At 41.6% G+C, this 26,531-nt stretch overlaps 1 protein-coding gene across 4 annotated transcripts; it reads right to left on the reverse strand.

The window, feature by feature from the left end:
* Positions 1–2,406: 2,406 nt before the first annotated feature.
* Positions 2,407–24,689, reverse strand: LOC115663935 (disease resistance protein RUN1-like). 4 transcript variants are annotated; one of them, XM_056309774.1, is made up of 6 exons: positions 24,382–24,689; positions 9,512–10,056; positions 7,520–8,618; positions 5,502–5,783; positions 3,642–5,407; positions 2,407–2,773 (listed from the first exon to the last, which is right to left on the reverse strand). In XM_056309774.1, the coding sequence occupies exons 2-5, from the start codon at positions 10,048–10,050 to the stop codon at positions 4,211–4,213; spliced, it is 3,117 nt and encodes a 1,038-aa protein (XP_056165749.1). In that variant the 5' UTR covers positions 10,051–10,056; positions 24,382–24,689; the 3' UTR covers positions 2,407–2,773; positions 3,642–4,210. The 4 variants fall into 4 exon arrangements, with proteins under 4 accessions (XP_056165749.1, XP_056165747.1, XP_056165748.1 ...); XM_056309772.1 differs by lacking the exon at positions 24,382–24,689 and having other exon boundaries at positions 3,642–3,782; positions 3,864–5,407; positions 9,512–10,618; XM_056309773.1 differs by lacking the exon at positions 24,382–24,689 and having other exon boundaries at positions 2,407–2,452; positions 2,558–2,773; positions 9,512–10,618.
* Between the last annotated feature and the right edge of the window lie 1,842 nt (positions 24,690–26,531).

The following is a 26,531-nucleotide window of genomic DNA, read 5'->3' on the forward strand; positions in this document are numbered from 1 at the left end:
CTGGTGTGCTAGCTTGTAATGGATATTGTATATATTGCGGGTGTAATATAGTGTTTGATGGTTTGGTGATTTGTCTCTCCCTATTACCCAATGATTATATCGTCAGGGATTTGTGTAATCGTTTCCGCTGCATTTGATTATGATGTTTTTGGGTTGGGTCGGCGATGTTTCCTGGGACGTCGCACTTTTTGACCAAGCGTGGGGTGTCGTGCGCTCGTCGGGGTTCGGGGCGTGACATATTGGGTGTAATTGGGGGCTGGAAAATACTGAGAGAGTTTGAGTGACTCGTTGTAATTTCCGTTGTATCGCTTGATCTATAGTGGAATTCGTTGCTCCTTTCTCTGTGGACGTAGATCACTAAGACCGAATCACGTAAATCTGATGTCTAATTTATTTTCTTATTCTATCAAATTTATTGTTCGATCGCTTGCTTCCGCAACAGAGAGAATTAACTGTCATTCCCACTTACGTCAGTACCAGAGAACAGTAGAGGTTTCACATTTCTAAAACAGGTTTAGTGAAAAAAAACGTGAGTCGCAGACATCGCTCAATATGCAATGAAGACCATTTCAGTCGCCCAATCCGGCTTAAAAGAAAACCATACAAAGCACGAGAAGCAAATATAGAGTACGCACTGGACTTGCAAATTCTGGGAATGGAGGAACTTGCAATCTTCAGTGATATCAGCAGCGAGACGCGAAAGGTGAAGAGCCTGCAAATCAAGTTGGAGCAGAGGAAATATGAGACATTTGCAATTAGAGACGCGAAGCCGCAGCAGAGAAATGGAGGACCTATAGTTGTATTCACACAAAGTCGCTGAGCTTTCAAAGGAAGACTCCGAGCTAACGTCACTGCTCCGCCGTGAGAGAAGCTTGAGGAGAGAGAGAGAGAGAGAGAAGAATTGAAGATGACTCGGGTTTCACCTGAGAGTGGCCTCAAAGAAATTGCTTTGATAGAAATTTGAATGCATGACGGTGACCATAATTTTGGCATAGCAGAGTCCGAGGAGTAAAATTTGGTTTGTCAATCTATATCAGTCTTCAACCATAGCCAATGCCCAACGTCAAAGAAAATCCGGTTTGGGGTATGAAAATGTATGGCTGTGTCTCTTCTGCTTTATAGATTCATGTGTAAATCAAGTTTGAGATTATAGGATGAAGGTGATTGCAAAATGCCAGGATATGAATTTTCCATAGGCAACCAGACTAGGGTGATGATTGTACACTAATGAACACTTAGATTTTGTGATCAAAATTCTTCCAAATGAGAAGCTACCATCTTCTTGGAAAACTTTTCAATCAAACTCGTGGCTGCAATTGACAGATTTTTTGGTGATTCCACAACATTCGCCTTTTCCAGGAAAAAAAGTTTTTCTTCCAGTCAAAAAATTGTGGCTTGAAGTGGACATCTAGACAGTTATCTTGTAAACAAATTTGATTTTATGCTTAACTACCACCTGCACATGCGGTCTTCCTGCAAGCATTTTGAGATTCGGCCTTTGCTAAAGAATGGCACGATGTCAAAGCTTGCAAAGGGCTACTGCACCACATCAGAAGAGGCCGCTTTATATCAAGAATCCTATGAAGAGTATTAACAACACAGAGCACATGACAAACGCCAATAGTGAAGAACTTTGAAACGCCTTTCCATAATGTCTCGTGACGTTGCTCATTCCTGCCCGCGTCTCCATCCTGTAGTGTTAGAGGACTTTCTCTGAATTTTCTCTGAATTTCATGAAATGCAGCTTGAATCTACACAAGAAGGATAGGATTAACTAGTTATCAATAAATGAAGATGGTTGAGATCATAGCATCACAATTATTTCATGAATGATAAGGTACAGATGCATAAACATCATCTGCACCAACACCAAAATCTAGGGGCATATCTTGCCACACATTCTAGGTATCTTTGATTAGTTCGCAGTTGGACCGCAATGGAAAGAGACTTCATCAATTGGCTGATGAAAAAGAAACAACAGACTTGGGAGATGTAAGCAATTAGCAACGCTTTCCATGTTTGTGTTAAGGAGCAGAACTGATGTTGATATGATTATGCTGAAAAGGTGATGTGCCTAAACTACAGAACAGAAAATTGTTACTCGGTTATTTTGCAATATCGAATTAGCAAAATCTGCAATACAGAATGGTTGGGTAGGAGGTGAATTTTAACTTTACTCGTCTCATACATGAGAACTAAGGTCATCGAGTCAGGAACCTATATGACAACATTCAAAGAATATTATCACGATTATAAACCAATAGAAATGGAGGAGAATGTCATCACGCATCCTAGTATATAAATTTTCAGGTGAAATTCCATAGCTCATATAGTATAAGCACAAAAGTTACTCTTTCATAGTTATGGTACGACTCTCGGTGTATACCTCTCTCTGCAGAGCCTCACTGAGTTCAAGAGTGATATCATTAGAACGCAACCCCGTGAAACAGCTCTGCAACAGGGTAGCATGCAGAAAAATCAACAGGTATGTATTTGATACACAGAGAGGTAGAACCTAATAAGCATACAGAAAGCAGATCCAATTGAGAACAAATACATTCACAATTATTCAGGTATGTGGTGTTGAGACCAGATCAAGTGTTTCGATCTTCACAAGCATAAAAAACTTCCTCAGGACACTCTAGTTGGACCATGAGCCTCTTCAAGGTTGGCACGCAAGATGGCCCTCGGTTGTTGTTGATGCTTCCTCGGCAACATCCTCCTCTTCATTTTGATCGGTCTCCGGGATAGAATTTGAACTTCCTCAGCCAACCTAGCCAGAACCAGATCAATCATGTGATAAAATGATGCAATGACAATAATAAGATCAAATGGGATGCAAACAAATTAGCTAATTTTTGAGCTCCTTGCAAAAAATTGTCCCAATTATGCAAAAGGTCATTGGTACAGCTCATTGAATCAAAGTCCAAAAGTAAGCCTTCATCATTACATAATAGACCAACCAGACCTGTCACAAAAGAAGCATCGGTTTACCTCGCTTGATAATCTTTCAAAACGACAGTCTGACAACTGGGTGTAGAAAGCCTGTCTACAATCATATATGAAACAAACTAGCCAAAATTTCTATTCATTTTTTTTAATCGCTCATATGAAAAACTTGAATCTTGATCGTTATTTTAGCTCAGTTTCTCATACTTACTGGGAATTCATGCTCGAGGGAACAATAAGATACCTGATTCAAAAGGCGTTTGTTCTAAACAAGATATCTGCCATTAGTCAACTTTGACACATAAAAGAGTTCATAAAAGGAATTTAAAATGGCCAAGGATTTTTTCAAGGAAAATACTAGTTTGAGTAGCAAAAGATCATCAGCCTCTAGATGAAGAGTTCAAATCCTGGGTTTACCGAGAGGGAAATTGTAAATCACTAGGTAATTCTTGTTTACCTATGTCGATATTTGATTCGTTACCCCATAAAGCCGCTAATGCCTCAGCGAAAGCTGCTAAAGGAAGAATAACTGAAAAAACATTGCTATAATGCAATCAACAGCAGGTACATTTTGGCAAATCTAGATCAAACAGATACCCAATGTCGAGCAAATAATTCTAAAAAAAATATAGCTTCGAGAAAAGTATTACTTTATTTGCTCATGCCAGTCATTAAAGGATGAAGAATCTTACTAGATGATCGATGTGTTCTAATGTACGTAGACCCATATTTGGATCTACATTTTGATCTTGGCTTAAGCATCATGTCAGCTTCTACCACCAACTTCCCCACTCCAATTATTTAAGACTAAGAATTTATGAAAGTAGAGAAACCTGTCAAGGAAAACATACTTGTCAAAAGAAGATAGTGATGAAAAGTAGATTATGAATCTCAGAAGAAAAATGATAATTTACTTGCTTGCCTCTGTTAAAGACATGATTCGAGCAGCTTCCACTATGGCTTTGACAAGATCTATAAACCTAATGCCATGGAGGGCAATGGTTGAGATAATTTTGGTATCGTTTCCCATGAGTCGCACCCAATAATATCCAAATAAATTAAATCCAACTATTCAAGTCCCCGAAGCTAACTAAGTTTCTTATAGTCTCATACCCCTAGAGATTTTAACTTCTCACATCCGACAATTCTGGTAAAGTCTCCATTGATTTGCATCTTGTGATATCCATGTGTGTACAAGACCTTGATTCCTCAACACTAGGAACCTCCGTAACACCAAGCGAATACCTCATCTTGAAATTCTCTAAAATTTCAAATTGCTATCTTTATGCTTCATTAAGACAAGAATCTCTCTAAGGTTCTCTTCACCACGTAGATTGGGACAGCTATGGAAGTAAAACTCTTTAAGGGTCGTGAAGTATGATGGGTCAGGTAATCTTTCAATGGACCCACAATGAGCGACATTCAATTTCTCTAAGAACTCCGCGCTATCAAGACCTCGAATTTCGACCAGATTGTCGCAATAGCGAGCCGTTAATTCCTTCAAACAGTGTAATTCTGGAAGGATCAGCCTTTCAATGGACTTGCACCCATACATTTTTATCTCCTTCAAGAAGAAATTATCCTGGCACTGAATTTCAACTAGATTATCGCAATAGCTAGCTTGTAATCGTTTCAGACAATGTAATTGTGAAAGGTCCAATCTTTCAATGGAATTACAGTTATGTATTGAAAACTCTTCCAAGTACTTGAATCTCTCAAGCTTAGGCAATATCAGCTTATGACATTGAGAAACAGAAAGTTTCAAGAGTCTTGAGGGAAGCTCCGGGATGTGCTCAAGTGGACATCCATGAAGACCAAATACTTCTAGGTGGATTAGGCAAGAAAGTTGTGGCAAACTAGGACTATGACTAGAGACCGTCAGATACGTTAAGTTGGGAGGAAGCTCCGGTATCGACTGGAGCTTGAAACAGCTCCCTAGGCTAAGGTGTTGGAGAGAAGAAAGATTCCGAATGCTTTCTGGCAGGTCTGATATCTGTGTACTCATGAGACATAGCGTCCGCAGTTTTTTCAACCTTCCAATAGCACTAGGTATCTTTTCAAGCCCAGATTGATCAAAGATCAGATATTGCAAATTCTGTAAATCCCCAATTGAGCTAGGGATTTCTCTTATTGACTTACACAACCAGGCACTCAGTTTCTCTAGCTTCCTCAAAGAACCGATTGATGTAGGAATCTTTCTGATACGAGTGATATCTAAAATAAGTTCTTTTAGTTCTTCTAGTTCGCCCACTTCTTCTGGTAGCTCATCGAGCATTTGACAATCACGCAAATTCAAGGAAACAAGGTTCTTGACTTTGCCAATAGAAGGGTGGACTTTCAACAGGCTCGTGCAGAATGTGAAGTCGAGAATCTCTAACTCTGTGAAAGCCGAGAGATCAGGAGTATACATTAAAAATCGGCAGGAGTAAAGTTGGAGAACTTTCAGCCGCTTTGCCTCCTATATAAAGGAGAACAAGCTGTCATAAAATAAGTCGATCGACAAAAAAAAATTGAACAAAATATCACGTAGGATGTTTGTTTTTTCATCTTACCATGACCGAACTCCATCCTCTCCAATGCCTTGTTATATCGCTATCTGACAATTGCAGCACCACTAATTTCGGTAGATGCAAATTGGTTGCCGAAAAAGATAGGTTGGGTTCAATATTAAACCACTGCAGCCATCTTAATTCCAAAAACAGTTTATCAAAATCTCCACTTAAAGCCACCGGCCCCAACTGAAGGAACCTTAAGCTTTGTAAGTTTTTAAACTGTTCATTTGTGTATGTCTGGAGCTGGTCTTTGAGACAAATTGCCTGGATCCTTTCAGTTCCCTGTATATCAAATCAATCAATTGAGTGTCTAGATTGGATTTTAATTTTTTTAGTTTTTGCTTTTTAAGATCTTGGACTTGCACAATTTGTTATCTTTCTACTCTCGCTGTATATAAACGTTAACACAACAACTCACGATTAATTTTTTGATGAATTTTCGAAATTTAAACAGCATTTTAAATTTTGACATGAAAGTAAAAAGAAAATTACTTCTTGCTTTCAGAAAATCTAAGACAAACGCACCTTAGTGTTTTACCATTTTCTTTTTTAGAATTTTTTGGCGCATACACTTTTGACTTTTATCCAAGGCGAAATTCATGAAACCTTTTAGAACATACAAATGTTGACTTGTTGATTTTCATATAAACTTTTCATATTCTTTTTAAAAGAATTTGCTAAACAGTCCTCATGGGTCACCTGTTAAGTGGCTAAGGAAGCACTTGGTCTTCAATTTATCAATTATTCTTGCGAAATGTGTAATCATTGGTTTGAAAACCGAAATATTTCTTGTAGAGTATTTTTGAAAAGTGATGTGGGGACATTAGTTAACAATGCACATTTTAGGATTGAAATAATATTTTAGATTTTTGGCAGGAGTTGGAAAAAAGTTGCTTTTAGACCAACCATGTTCATTAACTTCCTTTCATGGTCTAATGGTTAGATTAAAGTTTCTAACATATGGGACAATAGGTTATCAATGCTGGGCAATATCTTTTAGCTAACTCTGCCATATGAAAGATTCTGGAGAAATATACTTATTTGTATTACCCAAAAAAAAGTGAAGATGCATACGTCCATTTTGCTTAAGATACTGCTTCATTTTACATCTTATAAGTCAAAACATACTCTATAAGTTTCCTGCCAAAACGGATCATTTAATTTGTAGAAGTTGGTGAAAAAATTCCATATTGCTTTTATTGACTTTAATCGCTTAAATGGCGTAGCGGTGCAATTCTGGATCAAAGCGGGCGCCCAGCCACTTTGGTTCAACACTAAAGAGACAAGTCTAGGGAGTCGGTTTTTTCTTTGCAATTTATTAGATGGTAAATTTCTTTAGGATTCAGAATTAGAAGTAAGTTACCAGAAGCAATATAAGGTACAGTTGACACTTCTATGAAAGATTTGGCTGAAATGTCTGAGAGGCAACCCCACGCAGCTGGTTTAGTGATTAAGGAACGCGGTTGTGTATATAGATTACGCGCATGATACAAGATTGATTCCTTACACTGCTAAGAACAAATAATTCCCCATTTTTTTCAATATTGATGTTTTGTTTGATTATTAGTTATTATCTAGTATAATTATGGACCAATTAATCTTCTTTATTTGATTTATGATGTTCATACTTCATCACTATATTATTGTAGTCTTTCAGATTATCAACATTTTCTACTAAATATGAAAAATTACATCCTTTTACTAAACAAGATTTTTAGTGTAGAATTGTTGTTGAAAGACTTTAAACTTATTGTTCATTTTATTTTTGACATATCTAATTTACACTAATGAATCTGAATATTTGGAGATATTCTATTTGGTAACCATCACGAGAGAATATAACTTCTTCATCCTTAATTAGCTGTCACAATTAATCTATGATGGACATGAATCAAGATGGAAATTTTTCCTAAAAAATAAGAGCATGTTATCATGCTAGATAAAAGATTAGAATAGATCAGATTAAATGTATGAAAATATGAGGGAGAGGGAAAGAAAAAGGAGCGCCATGTGTTTACCTTTTTTCCCATTAGAACACTGGAGGCTTCCTGGTTGACCCATAATCTACTACGTCTCTCAGCCGGTCCTTCTTGGTGAACAATTTTCCTTCCAAGATCTCTCAATTGATCATGCATCCTTAACTTTCCATCCTCATCAATTTTTATAAAGCACCTCAGCTTCAATTCTTCAATTCCTTGACTTGGATAAAATCCACAGTCCTTCCACATGTATATTGCAAATTTGCTCTCTTTGCCAATAAAGAAACAAGCAATATCAAGAAAAATCTCCTTATGTCCTTCGTCTAATGCATCATAACTTATCTTCAATTTTTCTTGGACATCTCCATGTGGTTCTTTTCTTAATTTCTCTAGCACATCACGCCATACTTCTTGATCTGTTTTTTCATACAAATATGAACCTATTACCCCAAGAGCCAAGGGAAGTCCACCCATGGTGGATATGATATCACGAGAGATATCCTCAAAGTCCCTTGGAGAATGGTCCGTACGAAATGCATGTCTGTTAAATAAAAGCAAAGAATGCACCTCATCCAATCCATTCAATTCATACTTGTAGTCTACCTTGAATTCAGATTGATCCAGAACAGCTTTATATCTAGTTGTAACAATGATCGTACTTCCTGGCATAAACCACTTACGTTCTCTAGCCAAAGCATTTAGTTGATTCAAGTGATCTATATCATCCAAAAGAAGAAGAACCTTTTTTCCTTTCAATCTAGATTTGATCACATTAATTCCATCATCAACGTTCCAAATTTGACGTTCAGTTGGCTCGATTTCCTTAATTAGTTGGTTTTGTAGATGAGGAATACCATTGTGCTGAGCTGTTTCTCGAATATCTAAAAGGAAGCTACGATACTCAAAATCATTCGACAGCCCGTTGTAGATGACCTTGGCAAGAGTCGTTTTACCAATCCCCCCCATGCCATAGATTCCAATCATTCGAACATCACTGACAGAAGTGTCTACCCAATTTCTAATTTTGTTCACATGATCACGAATTCCAACCAAGTGTTTAGTAACATCAAGCTGAAAATCATGTTGCAACTTGCCCAGAACAGTTTTGATAACTTTTTTCACTAATTCTCCTTCATGCCTGTCAAACAACAAAACTCGTGATAACTTCGTAATTATACTTAATCTAATATAAAAGACACCCACATAAATGTGAAGGCTGGATGGGGCGAATTAACATACAAGATGTTTCGGAATTACAAATAACAATGGGAGATGAACGGGGCAGTCATTTCATTTTTGCCCCTTTCTTTTATGCCAATAGATAGATCTTGCTGGAATGATATAAGGTGGTGCACGTGCCCATTAAGAGTCTTTAGAAGTATAATGTTTGTTATAAGGCTTAAGGTTGCGACGAGTTAAGGATTGCAGGTCAATTTCTTTTTCTTTTTTTGTGGTTACAAAAAGTTTAGGAGGAGGGGGATTACCCAATTTCAAGGCCGGAGGCCTCCCAAAAGCCCACATTGAGGACTTATACTTGACTTTCGGATCGCCTACCAATGGGATCATACTAACAGTGCGAATCGAACCTAGGCATGGTTAATGCGAAGCATTCGATCCTGATTCACTGAGCCAACCGCCGCTGGCAATAAGAGGTCGATTTTGTCTGGTGGTGAACAAGCTTTGGAAGTGTGAGCATTGGAGTCCTTTGTAGACATATCGTTTAGAGATTGATACTATTGGCCCGAAGGGTTTGTCGTCTCTTTGTTTTTAGCTCTGGAATGGAGACAATTGTAAAATTCTTGGGCACCGTGGGATACTTTGGTTTTAGATGTTGTTGGTTTAGTTTTCAAGGGACATCTTGGGGAGTATCAGTGTTTGCTGTCTTTGGGGCATTATGGTTGTTCATTGGGGACATTTTGGGGTTGTGAGCTTGTGGTGGAAGAAGTTCATCCATATTTTCATCAGTTTTGTGTGAATAAGAAAAATTACTTGCCAAAAAGAAAAAACAAAGTTCGGATCGAAGTGAAGTACCCGTTGGCAAATTTCTCTGATTCCAAACCATTTAAGTAACTCACTTCGCTAAGTGCTCGCTGTCCTTCCTGGATATCCTTCTCATTAAAACGCTCTGTACCTGAATGGAAGGCCTCCCCAAAACTTCCTTTTAGATACCGAACATGTGATGGATCCACTTTATAAAAAATGGGCAACACTACATGTGATGTGCTCTTCATGCGGTCCATAATATGAATGAGCTCGCGGAGACACCATTTGCTTGATGCATAATTTTTGGAGATGATGGGGATCGAAATCTTAGACCGTGTGATGGCATCGAGAATATATGAACCAAATTCCTCGCCAATTGGGATGTTGTTATCGTCCCTGAACACGTAGATTGGTACAGTCCCTACGTTGATCAGACTATGGTAGAGGTGATCGGTGAACGCCTTGCGGGTATCCGAGCCTCTAAAGCTCAAGAACACGTCGTATTGGCTACTATCTCCTCCAGGGGTTATCTGAGGGATGAATCCTTTAGCACTCTCTTTCTCTGCACTCTTCTGCCCTTTGTCCATGGCAACCTGAGGGGAAAAGTTGAAACTAAAGATACTGTTCTGCTGCATATAAGTATTGATCAATAACAAGAGATGCTTTTCTGCATATGCTTTTAGTCCTTGCATGGTCTTCTTTTGGACCTCACCCACTAGTCAAGTCAAATTTGTTGGCTTGGTCCACTCACGAATAACGTACGTTACTCTGTTAATTGGGAATTGGGACATAAGAACTTGAATCTGTGTACAAGCACATTGCATGTATTTAAACATCTAAGCATTGGTTCGTTTTTATTTGGTTATTGACAATTAGAATTTGATAAAGTCATTTGGAAGCTGATAATTGAGTTCAAACGGGATTAGGAATGTGCGGAAGATGCGAAGAAAGGACCTAGCTAGTGATTACAAATGTGATTTAATATTTTAATTTTATTTAAAAACGTCAAATATTTAATGAAGTTGGAAATGTGAAGTAGAAATAAACAAATGGTCGTTAATTCTTTTATTTATTTCACACTACCTCTCATGCTACCAATTTCATGTAACATGAATCTATTATAAATTGATATGAATCACCGAGTTATTCTCTTCAAACTTTCAAATTTTGAAAATTGATTGATACCAAACGGAGGAGCGGATGCCCCTCGGTGCTCTCTTTTTCTGCACTCTTTTTCTTCTTCTTGAGATGATAGAATGCAAGCATAGAGAGAAGAATCGGCGCAACAAGCACCGTAAAGGAATGACCAGAAGCAAAACAGTTGCATCCCTTTGTATGTCTTACTCAGACTTTGCCCTTTTTTCTTGGAAGTCCGAACGATTAGAAATTAAGAAATGATTTGATGGAAGAAGAAGGAGAAGAGAAGAAGAAAGTAAAGGGAAGCTGCTGAGGAAAATTCAGAGAGGACCAACGTTTGGCAAAAATGGCCTTGAGCGCGTGTCCCCATTTTTTTTTTTGTTGGAGGCCCCACCTTGAGAATATCACCGCAAAGTTTTCTTCTCCAATAAAATGGAAGAAGAACAGGATTATTAGCTTAATTCGTGATAAGTCAGATTAAATCGATTAATCTCTTTTCAAAGAATGAATTTATAGTTTGTAACAAAAAGGGTGTAAGATATGAGTGATGTAAAGCTAGGTGAATCTCCTAATATGCGAGTATGATTCAATGTGTTTAACCGTTTTCATGTGCGTATATCAAAGATCTAATTTATTTTTCGCACTGCATGATATCATGTAAAAGATCCTAAGAAGTATATCATACTATGGATTTTGGTATGTTTTTTTATTGTGATGATTAAAACCATCACGAGTTGAGATCAGGTAAAAAGTAGCAGTATAGTTCAAAATGCTCAAACCTTCACTGTACTTCTTGATTCCTCATTTACTTTTTTTTGTAAGTAAAGACTCCGTCAATTTTTACAGCTTTGAAGGGAGAGAATGAGTTTGAGGTGAAAGGGTATATAGTTTTTAGGATTATCTGGTCCAATGATTAGAGGAAAAACAGAATATTACTCATTTGGAATGCTCTGTAGGGAGGTAAAATCGTCGAATGAAATCTCATTAAGAGAATACTTACTCTTAGGGTGATCAGTTTCAAGATGAATAGGTTCCATATCAAGAACCTGGAACTAAACTGATTCTCGGTTTTTGAAAGAAACCGAGAACAGAACTAAACGACCCAAGAACCAGCCCACTTTTTTTTTTTCCTGCTTCATTTTATATATTTAATTGATCTAGGACCTTCATACACAGAGAAACCTCACAATGCATAAAAGGATGGCCCCTAGATTCAAGCCAATTCTGGCAATTATGCGCGCAATAAGAATCCAGCGCAGTTGCATGCCGACTCATTCTAGTTTAATAAAAGACCAACACTGAATTACAATGCAACCAAACAATCAGACAGTGAGGTAATAGGATTAGCCACATCTAAAGTCCAAAACAAAGGCTTTCCTTGTTTTCAACAAAGTCAAATATGAGCTGGTGACATACCTCGTTAGCAGGCAACGACGATTCCAAAGAGAGAATAAAAGACCCCTCCTCTGCTATTCAGCAGCCGCCCCAGAACACACTTAGTTCAGCCGATCATTCCAATAACAAAGCGACAAATCAACATTGTTGACACCTATTTTTAATTTGCCCAAAATTAATTGCAAAATTTAGGAGTTAATTTCGTTAATTCCTAAAACAAAAAAATATTTCAATTTAAATGCATTGCATATTGACATTAGGCATATGTGCATTAATAGGGCCTATTAGAGCATATTTTCTTAAATTTTTAAAAAAAAAAAAAAAAAAAATTCGAGTCGGGCCGGGCCGACCCGGCCCTTTTCTTTTTCCTTTTCTTCCCCCCGCCTGGGCCCCGGCCCATTCTTTTTTTTTCTTTCTTTCTTTCTTTTTCTTCCCCCGCACGGCGGGCCCGGCCCGGCCCAACCCCTTCCTTCTTCTTCCCCTCGCCGGTCGCTCTCTCGCCCTGTTCTCCTCGTTCGCGACGTCACGCCGACGCACGGCGGCGCGCCGCTCTCGCCGTCGCTATCCGGCGAGGAAGGCCGAGAGAGCACGCCGACGGGACTGGCATTAATTGCCAGTCCCGTCCTCCCCGTTGTCCCGGCTTCCCTTATCTCCTCCTCCCTCTCAGCTCCCTGTTCGTCTGCTCTGCGCCTCACTGAACTGATCCCCTGCTCTGCACCGGCCTAAATGGCCGCGAAAGTCGCGCGCCAGAGTAGGCCGGTGCAGACCGTCGTCATCACAGACGTAACGGAGCAGAGGGGCACCGTCGTCGCCGGCTATAAATGGCGACACAGAGAGAGAGAGGCCGGTCGGCAAAATGGAGAGAGAAACAGAGAGAGAAAAATTGAGAGAGAAAGAGAGAAAATTGAGAGAGAAAGAAGGGAAAGTCGGTTTTTGCAGGTTCCCAGCCGCGTCGCCGTCGCCCCCCGATCAACCGGAAAGCCCCAGACGCGCCGTCGACGGTGAGCTCTCAGTCCGGCCCGAACCGCCTCTGTTTTGCTCTGTTTTTCTGCTCGGTATGGCCGGGACTCGCGCCGGCCGTTTCGCGCGAATCCCGGCCCATACCGTCATCCCCCGCCATCCGTGTGTCCTCACCGAAGGTAGGTTGATTCGCTTGAATCCTCCGGTTCGCCGGAACAGGTCAGGATTTGTTGTTTTTGGAAGCGCACACCATCTGTTCGACAAAAGTCCTCAATGAAACCGGTTTTTGTTTTGGTCGCCGGCCGGCGAACGGCGGTCGGACGGTGACCCCGGTGGGTGGAGAGGCTTGGTTTTACTCCCAGGAGGCCGATTTGGGGGCGGCGCCGGTCTGGGTCGGCCGGTGAGAGGCCGTTTTTGGCTTCGACGGGGCTGCTCCCACCGGTTCAGCCGATCCGACCCGGGTCAACGACCGGGTCGGATCCGTTGACCCGGGTCGGTTCCGACCCGGTCCGGATCCCTTTTTTTTTTTTATTTATTTTTATTTTATTTTATTTTACTTTTTTTTTTAAAAAAAAAAATTTAAAAAAATTTCAAAATTTTTTTTTTCTTTTCTTTCTTTTTCTTTCTTCTTTTTTATTTGTTTTTTTTTTATTTAAAAAAATATTTCGTATTTTATTTTATTTTTTATTTTATTTTTTTATTTTTATTTATTTTTTTTTAAAATTTTTTTTATTTTTTTTATTTTATGTGATATATTGTTGTTGTTTTAATCTAATGTGATATTATTTTGTAAGTTTTTGTCTTATTTAAATTAGACAAGCCTGAGGTTGCGCGGTAATATTTGCATGTTAGTTTTTATTACCGTTGTATTGTTATGCATGTTTTTAATACAATTGCATGAATGTTGTGTTTTTGAATGTCATCGACTTAGTTAGGGTTAGAACCTTAGGCTGCATGAATTCTTTGTGTTCCGATCGCCGATCGTTCCCGATTATGCACTCGCTTGATCACCTCACATATTAGGAGAAAGGTCCTAAAATCAATCCAAATTGCCTGACAAATGTTTTCAGAAATGAATAGGCTAAAATGGTACCGAAAGGGCATTAGTTATCCAACTAGTGTAACCAAGTCCCCGAATTTAGTTAATCACTGGTTCGTAGGAATAGGGTGATTCTCCCATCACCCTATTTGGGTTTCTAATCGGCCCACCCCAAATCGATTAGTGGCGACTCCTTGATATAAACCACTTGCATGTTAAACACTTAAACCCTAAGTCGCGATATGGTATGGGCTTGGGAGAGCCCGAGTTAAGTCCCGAACCTAGACTTAGCACGTACCAGGCGAGCCCCCCTTTTTTGCATGTCGTTTAAAAAAGGGCTCGGGAGTTCGGTCGCGACAGACTGGCGACTCCGCTGGGGACTTGCATTTTTTCAAAGTGGACTTAGGCCAAAATTTTATCCTGTTCAAAAATAATTTTTGTTTGGCAGCAAGGACTCCAGGTACGATACTGACATTAAGGTGTTATTTGTTCTTGCAGGTTCGAATTGATTGTTTATAATTTGTTGTGCATGCTTCAATGATTTAGCACTACACCGTTGCACACACAACCACGCTGCCGGACCTGGGCCGCGATAGGGCATGTTAGGATGGTGTTAAGAAAGATACGACCTCGAACGCGAGCCCGCGATGTAGAGGTTGCCTTTCTTTTCCCCGAAATTTATTTCTAAAAATCGTAAAGAAGTATCTTTAGCCGCTATTCGCGTGACTATAAGATATTCCTTTCGATTTGGCCGAGGTTAAAAGGACTTGACACCAACGCGAGACTGCGACGGTCAGGCACCCTTTTAACTTCATGTTGCTGAGCCAGTCTAAATAGAAATCGAACCTCACTCCTCATGTGCATGTTGTTGCGATTGCCATGGTTCAAGGAAAGGTATATATTCTATCCCTTCTCATTTTTTTATATATACGGCCTACATATTCAATTGATTGGTTAATGTTAGGCCACCTGTTGATTGCAGTCTATATACCAGGGATACGCTTATTGCGGAGCTTGTCCGTAAAAATAAGCGCCTCCGAGAGATCGTGATTTCCCCATCATTTATAAAATAAGTATCCGGGAATGGCGCCCTTTTGTTAAAAACCCTGTCTTTTATATTTCCCTGTAATTATGTTCGGGAATTTTGGTTATCTCCTGTAAAAATGTTTATGGGTTGTACAAATGTTAATATAACTCGGGCCGTTTTTTATGCTTTAAATAAAAATTTTTGCCCCTCGATGACACCATCGCGGCCTTCGGCCCAGTGGTATCCGGGGATGTAGCGTCACGGTCCGAGGCGACCGGGGTTCGAACCCCGGGGACGCCGCCTGTAATGTTAATATTAATAAAAACCCTTTTTGCTTATTTTTTTCTTTGCAAATAAAGAAAATACGCAATAATAATATGACTAAGTCATAGAATGATTCTTTATTGAGCATTATACTCATTCATATTAGCGTTTTCGCAGGTAGCTACAAAAAATGGCCGAAGAAAACGTCCGTCTCAACAACATGGAAGATGAGATGAAAATGGTCATCAATGCGATCCAAAATCTCACAAAGCAGGTGGAATCCATTCATGGCAAGCTCACACCTACGCCTGCAGCAGTTGAGGTGGTGTTATCACCACCGTCTACTGGAAAAGACAAAGCCTCTGCCAGTGACAGTAAAATGCCCCTGCTGGAGGACGATCCGCTTCCCCTTGCTGTCAAGAAGCCTGAACTTGAAGCTGTACCGATGACAGAACAGGACAAACGCCTTGCAAAGGTCGAGGAGATGTCGAAAGCACTACAAGGCCCGCAAAATGCTGTCCCACTTGACCTGTCTATATACAAACGGGTCAAAGTACCGGAAAAATTCAAGATGCCGGAATTCGAGAAGTATGACGGTACCTCATGCCCCAGACATCATTTGCACATGTATCATGTGCGGATGACCCAGTACGTTGACAATGAACCCCTCATGATTCAGACCTTTCAAGCGAGTTTGACGGGGCCAGCCCTGACATGGTATATGTCGAAGGATGTGGATACCTTTAAGTCTTGGGATGATGCCGCTGATGCATTCCTCAAGCATTATCAGTTCAACCTTGACGTCACCTTCACTCGTGACGATCTGGAACGCGCTGAGAAGAAGAAGAGTGAGTCCTTTAAAGAGTATGCCACCAGATGGAGAAACTTGGCCGTCCAGGTTACCCCACAACTCACTGATCATGAACAAGTGAAGTTGTTCATAAAGTCTCTTCCATATGAATACAGACACCGCCTGGTTGGTGCCACTGCTGAATCCCTTAATCGTCTTGTTCCTGTGGGCGAACGAATCGAAATGGGATTGCGTGAGGGGTGGTTTACAGACCCCACTTCCACAAGCAAGAAACTCGACATGAAGAAGGAGAAAGAACCCCTGACAGATGCGGATGTTGCATACACCCAAACCGTTCGTCCTTCCCCAATGATTCAGATAAGCAGTGGACAGCAACCGGCCTCAAGCCGCAAGCCGCCCCAAAGGGGAAATAACAAAAAGCAGTTCACGCCACTCCCTTTGCCTATGTCTCAGATCCTGCCTATTCTCCTGGAAAAGAGGTTGCTTGCTAAAGAGCCAAAGCGTGAAAATCCTAAGCGTTTCCCCAACTACGACTCCTCCAAGGCATGTGACTATCATTTGGGCGAAATGGGACATTCCGTCAACGACTGTGCTGTCTTGAAAAATAAGGTCCAGAAATTGCTGGATGCAAAGATGTTTTCATTCCGCAATGCACCACCCAATCAAGCAGGAGGCGCGGATGTCATCATTGAGTAAACTGAAGACTCAATTTTCCTCCTTTAGAATAGAGGCATATTTAATAGTTTGAATCCTCCTATGTAGGAGCTTTTCTTGCTTTCTAAAGTCTCAGCTGTTTTCTAGAATTCCCAGTTTTCTGAATTTGTAATTATGCTTGGAATTTTAGTATTGCAATTTTCATTCCAACAAATGTAATTCGCCTGAACTATTCAAAAGAATTACAAATGTTTTGTTTTGAGGGCCTGAGGAAGTATCCCAAACCGGCCCGTTGATGATATCCAGCCATGTAAAGGAAAGTGTTCTGAGGCCCGGGCTTCCTCATGCTCCCTCATTTCTAAACTTTTGAAAATAAAACAAACGTTTTATCATTTTTCAAAAGGGCGAAAAAGAACGGTGGTGAAAAAGCATGCATGCTCATAGACCTGTTTGTCTTTCTAACTCGCTCACTTCGTGTCTCAGAGCATACTCCTTTTTGATTTATTATTACGAAAGGGACATTTGGAAATGACACAAACTGAAGAGCACATCAGCCCCTGGTAATGATCGCGGACCAACTCATCTGATAGGAGCAGTCCAAGCGAAGATCATCCAACCTTCAAATGAAACATGGGGCAAATTTCATTACTACCGATAATGAACTGGGGAACATGACTCTGACGTGCTAGCGTGCCGGATAGAGCACCAATGTCGGGACCTCTCGAATGAAGCATGACGAAGAAGTGCTTAATTGGAAGAGTAGACTATGGGGCATGCAATCCCCCAGTCCATAAAAAAGGGTGTATTTCGTTCCTAAAGTTCATCCACTTTAGCATAGAAATGACACATTCTTTCTTTTTATATAGGACAAATTTGAGTAAAGATCCTGTGTAAGCAGCTGGAAAAGACTTCGCACATGACAAAATGGCGTCAAGGCCGATCCTGACAACCACAGAAGTCTCAATGGTAGTCATGCCCATGTTCGTCAAAAACCTTTAAAGTAGAGATTAGCTTTGCTGCGAAGTTCTCCACGCAAGCAATTGCACATGCCTGTGCAGTCGAGAATCGGAGCATCCACAAGAAACTTCTCAACATGCTGGAACCGCATTGACACAGCATGCCCTGACAATAGAACCCTCTATTTGGGAGCACCCCTAATTATAGAGGATCTCATTCGAGCTTCATGACCAAGAATATGGAGGAGCAGACTGAGACAGAGAAGGCTGAACAAAGTAAAGAGTAGAAAAGACTCTGCTAGCTTTGAAGGCAAAATGGAAGAATGGTAATTTGTATCGTTCTCAATTTACCCTCAATCCTCTCATTTCTAACATAAGCTCCTGTTTTTGTTAGGAGAAATTATCAACATCTGAGAAAACTCAAAGAGTTGTCAGTTTGATCTCAAATGAAGGGAATCACGAAGGGTAATGTTGTATCGTTCCCAATTCCTATTCCCCAAAGAGCCATTCATTAACATGGTCTTTTTTATTATCTTACAGGTTTACCTCGTTGCCGCTGCAGCACAGGTAAGTATTTCTCTCCCTTAAAACTTTAAGAGTTGAAAGAATCAAAAGAAAGAGGAAACATGTTAAAGCAAATAAATGCTTAACCTTCCCCCAAGTGCATTGCATGTCTTTTGGAAAGAATTTCGCATGGTAATTTTACCTGTTTAATTCACCAATTCCCTGTGAAAATCTGGACAATTCGACGAATGGTATCGAACTGCTCCGATGTATTGAACGAGGTGTCTCAGGATGATGAGAGGCAATCCTTAGTCTATACACATTCTCACGTACCAAATCCTTGCAAGATGAGCGAAAATGTTTCATGTCTACAAGGTAAAGGAATTTCTCGCATAAGGTACGGTAGCCAAAATGACGAGAGGCAGTTCATTTCTCTGCCCCATACACTACCATTAATCCTTTGCTTGGCCATTTGAGCCCATACACTTGAAGGTTCCTTTTAAATCACCCCTGTCAAGAACCACCCCACATTGGGGCAGCTTGAGATAAATCAGCATCACAGGGAGAATTCAAATTCAGAGGGAGCAAGAAGAGCGTCCCTCCCTTTCGATCACTACTCCCGTGGTTTCGGCCTCGTCGTCCTTATGGATCCGGCGGTCCTCGACAGAGTCCTCCAAGACAAGCACACCATCGACGGCTGAACAGTCGAGGCTAAGAGGGCTTTGTCAAGAGAGAAGCAGCAAACTAAAGCTTGTCCAAAATGCCAACATCTTATTGATAACAGTGATGAGCAAGACAAGAAGGATGAGGAGTTTGTAATATCTAAAATTTTCTATGATCATCAGCTGCATCAGCTCACACAAGGTGAAAAGATGAATAGAAATTTTCTTGCTTTCATTTGCATTAATCTTTGAGTGTTTTTATTGCAGATGAACTCTCACAATAATTTAAGTGCCCTAGGATGACGAAGAGCGGTTCTTCTTCTATCCCATACACTTATATCCCTTGCTAGCCCAATCGAGCCGGCGATTTCATTTCGTACCAACCCAGTTGGTGATCATCCCCTACACCGGGGCAAGGCAAAAGTCACTACAGCTTGAGCATCAGGGTCCAAAGTACCGAATCAAGATGAAGACTCCAAGAGCCTAATAACATTGTCTGCTCAAACTTGTTTAGGCTAGTCCTGACAACACCAAAAGAGCAGTAAACAAATGCTGAAAACTAGGGGCATGAAAAAGCAGTGTGCCTGGTAAAAGCAAGGCCAATGCCCATGAATAAAAAAAACAAAGAAAAAGAAAAAGGAGAAGAAGAAAAACGATGAAAAGACGACCCCAAAGGGTTAAACTTGAGTTCTTCTTCGATACAAATTCCTACTTTAGGAACTCTGTCTTGACAAAGATCTGTCACATGATAGAATGGTATCCAGGAAAATGCTTGACGCATAAGCTCCTCAAGAAAAAGTTGTCAAAGATGCTAAAACACGGGATTACCCAGGGAATTGTCCAAGAGGATCCTGATGATGAAGAAAAAGACAGGTGACAATGCCAAGATGATCACCAACTCTCACCCTTACACACATTTTTGAGCCTAACGATCCTTTCGTTTCTCAACCTGTGAACCGAGCCCACGTTACGTCCCTCATGAAGTCTCTTCTGATTAGGGCATTTGATTTAACGTGAAATTTCAAATGTTTATAAACAACGCTCGAGGAAGTGCGAGCAAGACTATTTCTATCTCGTTTTGCAGGTTCTTGACTTGTAAACCCGGAGATGATTGCAGAATATTTTTTTTCATGGCCTTGACTCGGACAGTCTCCTTCGTTAAGCCATTGACCAAGCCTACATTACGACCCTGAAGAAGACCTCTCAGATTGGCAGCGTCGTACCGCTTGCGAGAAAACTCAGACCCTTACGGATGTGATAGTGGTCAGATTGAGTGTTTTCGATGTTCCCGCATTAATGGACGGGACAAATAGCCCTTTTCAATGAGAGCGAGTGGAAAGTCCTTTTTGACTGAGAATCCCTCGTTCAGCATCTCGAGAAGTCCACCTCCCAAGCGAAAATTGTCTTGATTTACCCTCGGTGGATGTTTGGTGATGAGCATGGCAAAACCATCATGCATGAACTTTCAAATACACATTCTGGGATAGCCTAGCTTGTCTATCCTTGATGAATGCATGCATGTTTGCGCTAACTCTCTTTGACAGGTAAAATATCCTCAAAGACTCAAAGAACATATGCCCTTTGGAGCGCCTCCAAAGATGTCACAGAAAATTTCTTCCGCTCCCCAAGTGGAATTGATACAGCATGCTTTTGCTGCTCAGAGTTCTAATCCCCAGTGATAGAACACGAAAATTCGGGCACTGGAGAAGCCCTCATTATCATCACAAAAGAGATGCCCTGAAAAAGGTCGGGTATTCAGCAGATGATACATCAAACCTCCGGGTAAGAAATCCCAGGTATTTCATCAAATTTCTTTTCAAACTACCCAGAAGGTAAACAGGGTATTTCTTTGAAAAAGAAAAGCATCTTGACTAGCTAGTCAAGATATTTCATACGATATTCAAGAATAGCCTCAGTTGTCTATTTCTCCGATGAATACGTATGTCTTTGTACAAAGAAAAACTTGTCTGACAGGAGACACGCCCTTAAGAGGCAGGAACGTGCCCAGATAAGTACATTTTACCCATGCCTGATTCCAGAAATCCATGTACCTACGATTGTTATGGTACCCTTTGAACATTGGATTGACCCCGTTGTTCACCCTCTGAACATCGGATTGACCCCGTTGTTCACCCTCTGAGCATGGGACTGACCCCCATGTTCACAACAAATCCTCGGGCGAGGACCCCCAGGTGCTCATCGTTTGAGCCTTTTCAAGACCTGCTGGCGAGGACCCACCAGGCAAACCAACAAATCCTCGGGCGAGGACCCCCAGGTGCTCATCGTTTGAGCCTTTTCAAGACCTGTTGGCGAGGACCCACCAGGCAAACCAACAAATCCTCGGGCGAGGACCCCTGGTGCTCATCGTTTGAGCCTTTTCAAGACCCTTGGCGAGGACCCACCGGGCAAACCATCAAATCCTCGGGCGAGGACCCCCAGGTACTTTGTCAAAGCAATCCTCAGTCAAGGCGACCGAAGAAAGGTTCGGGTCCTAGACAGACAAAATCCAGTCAGTCAAGGCGACCGAAGAAAGGTTCGGGTCCTAGACAGGCAAAATCCAGTCAGTCAAGGCGACCGAAGAAAGGTTCGGGTCCTAGACAGACAAAATGAAATCCAGTCAAGGCGACCGAAGAAAGGTTCGGGTCCTAGGCAAGCGATTTCCCCGTCGAGGCAACCGAAGGTAGATTCGGGTCCTAGACAAATGAAATCTAGTCAAGGCGACCGAAGAAAGGTTCGGGTCCTAGGCAAGCGATTTCCCCCAGTCAAGGCGACCGAAGAATGGTTCGGGTCCGAGACAAATGAAATCCAGTCAAGGCGACCGAAGATAGGTTTGGGTCCTAGGCAAGCGATTTCCCCCAGTCAAGGCGACCGAAGAAAGGTTCGGGTCCGAGACAAACAAAATCCAGTCAAGGCGACCGAAGATAGGTTCGGGTCCTAGACAAACCATTTTTTCCGTCAAGGCGACCGAAGACAGGTTCGGGTCCTCGACACACAATATCAACTATCTGGAATTACTCTACCCTTCGGCAAGGTAAGTAGCCCTAGGTATGTTTTCATTTGCTTTAGCATGCATCATCTTATATCGCATCATAAAAATGGGACTCCGGTCTCGCCAAAAATAACATTCATCGAGCATGCATGGGCCAAATTTAGGTGCCATTTTATCTTTGAACGTAACCTCTGCGAGCTCAAACTCTGCGAGCTCACCTTCAAAGAGGGGCAGCTGTTGACACCTATTTTTAATTTGCCCAAAATTAATTGCAAAATTTAGGAGTTAATTTCGTTAATTCCTAAAACAAAAAAATATTTCAATTTAAATGCATTGCATATTGACATTAGGCATATGTGCATTAATAGGGCCTATTAGAGCATATTTTCTTAAATTTAAAAAAAAAAAAAAAAAAAAAATTCGAGTCGGGCCGGGTCGGGGCCGGGCCGACCCGGCCCTTTTCTTTTTCCTTTTCTTCCCCCCGCCTGGGCCCCGGCCCATTCTTTTTTTTTTTTTTTCTTTCTTTTTCTTCCCCCCGCACGGCTGGGCCTGGCCCGGCCCAGCCCTTCCTTCTTCTTCCCCCTCGCCGGTCGCTCTCTCGCCCCTGTTCTCCCCTGTTCGCGACGTCACGCCGACGCACGGCGGCGCCGCTCCTCGCCGTCGCTATCTGGCCAGAGGAAGGCCGAGAGAGCACGCCGACGGGACTGGCATTAATTGCCAGTCCCGTCCTCCCCGTTGTCCCGGCTTCCCTTATCTCCTCCTCCCTCTCGGCTCACTGTTCGTGCGCTTCTGCGCCTCCTTGAAGGCCGATCCCGCCTTTCTGCACCGGCCTAAATGGCCGCGAAAGTCGCGCGCCAGAGTAGGCCGGTGCAGACCGTCGTCATCACAGACGTAACGGAGCAGAGGGGCACCGTCGTCGCCGGCTATAAATGGCGACACAGAGAGAGAGAGGCCGGTCGGCAAAATGGAGAGAGAAACAGAGAGAGAAAAATTGAGAGAGAAAGAGAGAAAATTGAGAGAGAAAGAAGGGAAAGTCGGTTTTTGCAGGTTCCCAGCCGCGTCGCCGTCGCCCCCCCGATCAACCGGAAAGCCCCCCAGACGCGCCGTCGACGGTGAGCTCTCAGTCCGGCCCGAACCGCCTCTGTTTTGCTCTGTTTTTCTGCTCGGTATGGCCGGGACTCGCGCCGGCCGTTTCGCGCGAATCCCGGCCCATACCGTCATCCCCCGCCGTCCGTGTGTCCTCACCGAAGGTAGGTTGATTCGCTTGAATCCTCCCGGTTCGCCGGAACAGGTCAGGATTTGTTGTTTTTGGAAGCGCACACCATCTGTTCGACAAAAGTCCTCAATGAAACCGGTTTTTGTTTTGGTCGCCGGCCGGCGAACGGCGGTCGGACGGTGACCCCGGTGGGTGGAGAGGCTTGGTTTTACTCCCAGGAGGCCGATTTGGGGGCGGCGCCGGTCTGGGTCGGCCGGTGAGAGGCCGTTTTTGGCTTCGACGGGGCTGCTCCCACCGGTTCAGCCGATCCGACCCGGGTCAACGACCGGGTCGGATCCGTTGACCCGGGTCGGTTCCGACCCGGTCCGGATCCCTTTTTTTTTTATTTATTTTTATTTTATTTTATTTTACTTTTTTTTTTGTAAAAAAAAATTTAAAAAAATTTCAAATTTTTTTTTTCTTTTCTTTCTTTTTCTTTCTTCTTTTTTATTTGTTTTTTTTATTTATTTAAAAAAATATTTCGTATTTTATTTTATTTTTTATTTTATTTTTTTATTTTTATTTTTATTTATTTTTTTTTTTAAATTTTTTTTTATTTTATTTTATGTGATATATTGTTGTTGTTTTAATCTAATGTGATATTATTTTGTAAGTTTTTGTCTTATTTAAATTAGACAAGCCTGAGGTTGCGCGGTAATATTTGCATGTTAGTTTTTATTACCGTTGTATTGTTATGCATGTTTTTAATACAATTGCATGAATGCTGTGTTTTTGAATGTCATCTAACTTAGTTAGGGTTAGAACCTTAGGCTGCATGAATTGCTGTGTTCCTGACTGCTGATCGTTCCTGATTATGCACTCGCTTGATCACCTCACATATTAGGAGAAAGGTCCTAAAATCAATCCAAATTGCCTGACAAATGTTTTCAGAAATGAATAGGGTAAAATGGTACCGAAAGGGCATTAGTTATCCAACTAGTGTAACCAAGTCCCCGAATTTAGTTAATCACTGGTTCGTAGGAATAGGGTGATTCTCCCATCACCCTATTTGGGTTTCTAATCGGCCCACCCCAAATCGATTAGTGGCGACTCCTTGATATAAACCACTTGCATGTTAAACACTTAAACCCTAAGTCGCGATATGGTATGGGCTTGGGAGAGCCCGAGTTAAGTCCCGAACCTAGACTTAGCACGTACCAGGCGAGCCCCCCTTTTTTGCATGTCGTTTAAAAAAGGGCTCGGGAGTTCGGTCGCGACAAACATAAACGACACGCTACGCTAATAAGAGATGAAAATGGGATTACCTTCCGCGAGCTGAGATGCGAAGAGAGGCGGTAGATCGAGCAGAGGAGACCCTAAACAAAGCCTCGGCGATGAGGAGAAGAACAAAGAGAGCGAGCGAGGACTAACCAGCAGACGATAGTCTCGAGTTGTTCTGCGGGAGAGAGGCCGAATGTGGGAGATGGGAGAAAGTGAGAAATGAGAGAGTGTGAGTACCAATTAGTAGACGACAGTCTTGAATTACATTGATCGACTTGACAGGCCAACCAATGCGAGACACGAATCGGAGGAACGTCCTTACTAAATTTACCGACACGCATGTGGTCCCTTCTCTCTCTCTCTAGTCGCCTCTCCTAAGTCCGTCCTCGTTGCTTTTGTAAAAGGAGCTGGTGTTGTGGTAGGATATTACCATGTGGCGAGATCATAGGGTACAAGATCAGGGTAAGCCATTCTCCATGAGTCCGGTTCGGTCCCACCCAAAAAGCCGGGAACTCATCTTCTTTGAATAAACTTTGGCAATTGAAAATCATCAGCTGCGAGGAAAGGGATAGAGCAAAAGGCAAAGAGTGCTCCTTTTGCAGCAAAAAGAGAGAGAGAGAGAGAGAGAGAGAGAGAGAGAGGAGGTGAGAGTGTTCACAATCACGCTACCTACTTTAGGAAGTTGCCTATCATTTGCCAATTTTCTGATGCTCTTTTGACCTGCATCTTTCCGTGTAACAAATTGAACCTTTGTGATCTCTCGCACCATGTGAGGACCGAATGATTTGAATCCAAAGAAGAACTTCAAGATTCATCTTATACCCTTCTAAAAAAAAAGGATTTTGAACCATATAGATTGAGATCATCTGGCGATGTCTTTTGTTTGATATCTTTTGTTTGATATCTTACTATACCTTGTAAGTGTTCGAGAATGAGCACTAAATGTAGTGGTCGATATTTGATCGATGAGAAGTTAGGCATGACAAGATCCGATTAGCTTTCAAAAACGCAGGAAATAACTGATCTTTTTTTCTTTTTTCACATTTTAACTGTAATTTACCATTACAATATTCAAGTGGGATTCGGTATATACTATTACTTGCCACGTGCCTTTCCTCCATTTATCAGGACAGGAGACCTCGCGCGTCAAAGAAAGACGCGGGGTGATAGCGTTTACATGTGATGTGGGACACATGTGGAGCCACATGTCGAATTCGATTGATGCCTCGCAGAATATTTGAGATCCCCAATGACGCTCCTCCGACATGTGTCTAGTACTTGACCTGGATATGAATTTAAAATTCCATAACGCTGTTAGCTCCTAAAAATATTTTTCCCTAATTAATATCAGGCTCGCACTTTTTTCACTTATTTTTTATTTCCGGCACCTCTGATCAGTCTTGAATTGACCACATTATTCATTGCGGATCCTGCGCTTCATTTAAGATTATTTGTTACATGTTTTTTTCCTTCTTTTTGTTTGATTTCAATTTTACTAAAAGACAAAACTATCCGTGTATCAAATATCTTTAGTCACGTAATAACGACGTAATAATGTTAATGTTCTTTCGAGAGTAAAGCTAAAGTCGTCTTTTTTTCATTGTTCCACTAGAATCGTTCAATTAGGTAAGCAAAACAATAACCTGATTAGTGATTTTCAATGTACTTTGATGTAATATCTAACATAATTTCTTGATAATTAACTACAAAGGATATTACTCTAAAACTAGCCTAGTTCAAGCTTAGCTCAAGATCAACCGCATCGATCTTGGATGCGTACGAGAGAACCCTAGTCTTCTTTTCATTTACTTGGCATTTGGCCATACCCCCAACTCACCGGGCACTGTAATGAACATGAAAAAGGAATATAAAATACATGAAAAAAAAAACCGACAGTAAAAAACCTAAAGAATCTGCATTTTACAAAATTGACAAAGCCGTCAATGTTGCAGCTGCGGTATAGGAAAAAAGAATGGAGCCTAGTGGCAATTAAACCGGTGCGCGAGGCGGTTCACCTTTCAATATAGCCACCCTCCGTCCCGCCCAGCAGAGAACTCAAGCTTCCTCCGTCGTCACGGGCTGCCGCCACCCTTGGCGACCTCAACGTTGATGCTCTTAACAACAGCGGCGGGACTCTACTGAAGAACCACCTGTCCAACTTAGCTCCACGCTCAGACCAGTCAGACCGGTCCAA

Source organism: Syzygium oleosum, unplaced genomic scaffold, assembly GCF_021117445.2.
Source record: "Syzygium oleosum isolate NSW1041296 unplaced genomic scaffold, Sole_v2.1 Sole_v2.03, whole genome shotgun sequence".
NCBI lineage: Eukaryota > Viridiplantae > Streptophyta > Magnoliopsida > Myrtales > Myrtaceae > Syzygium > Syzygium oleosum.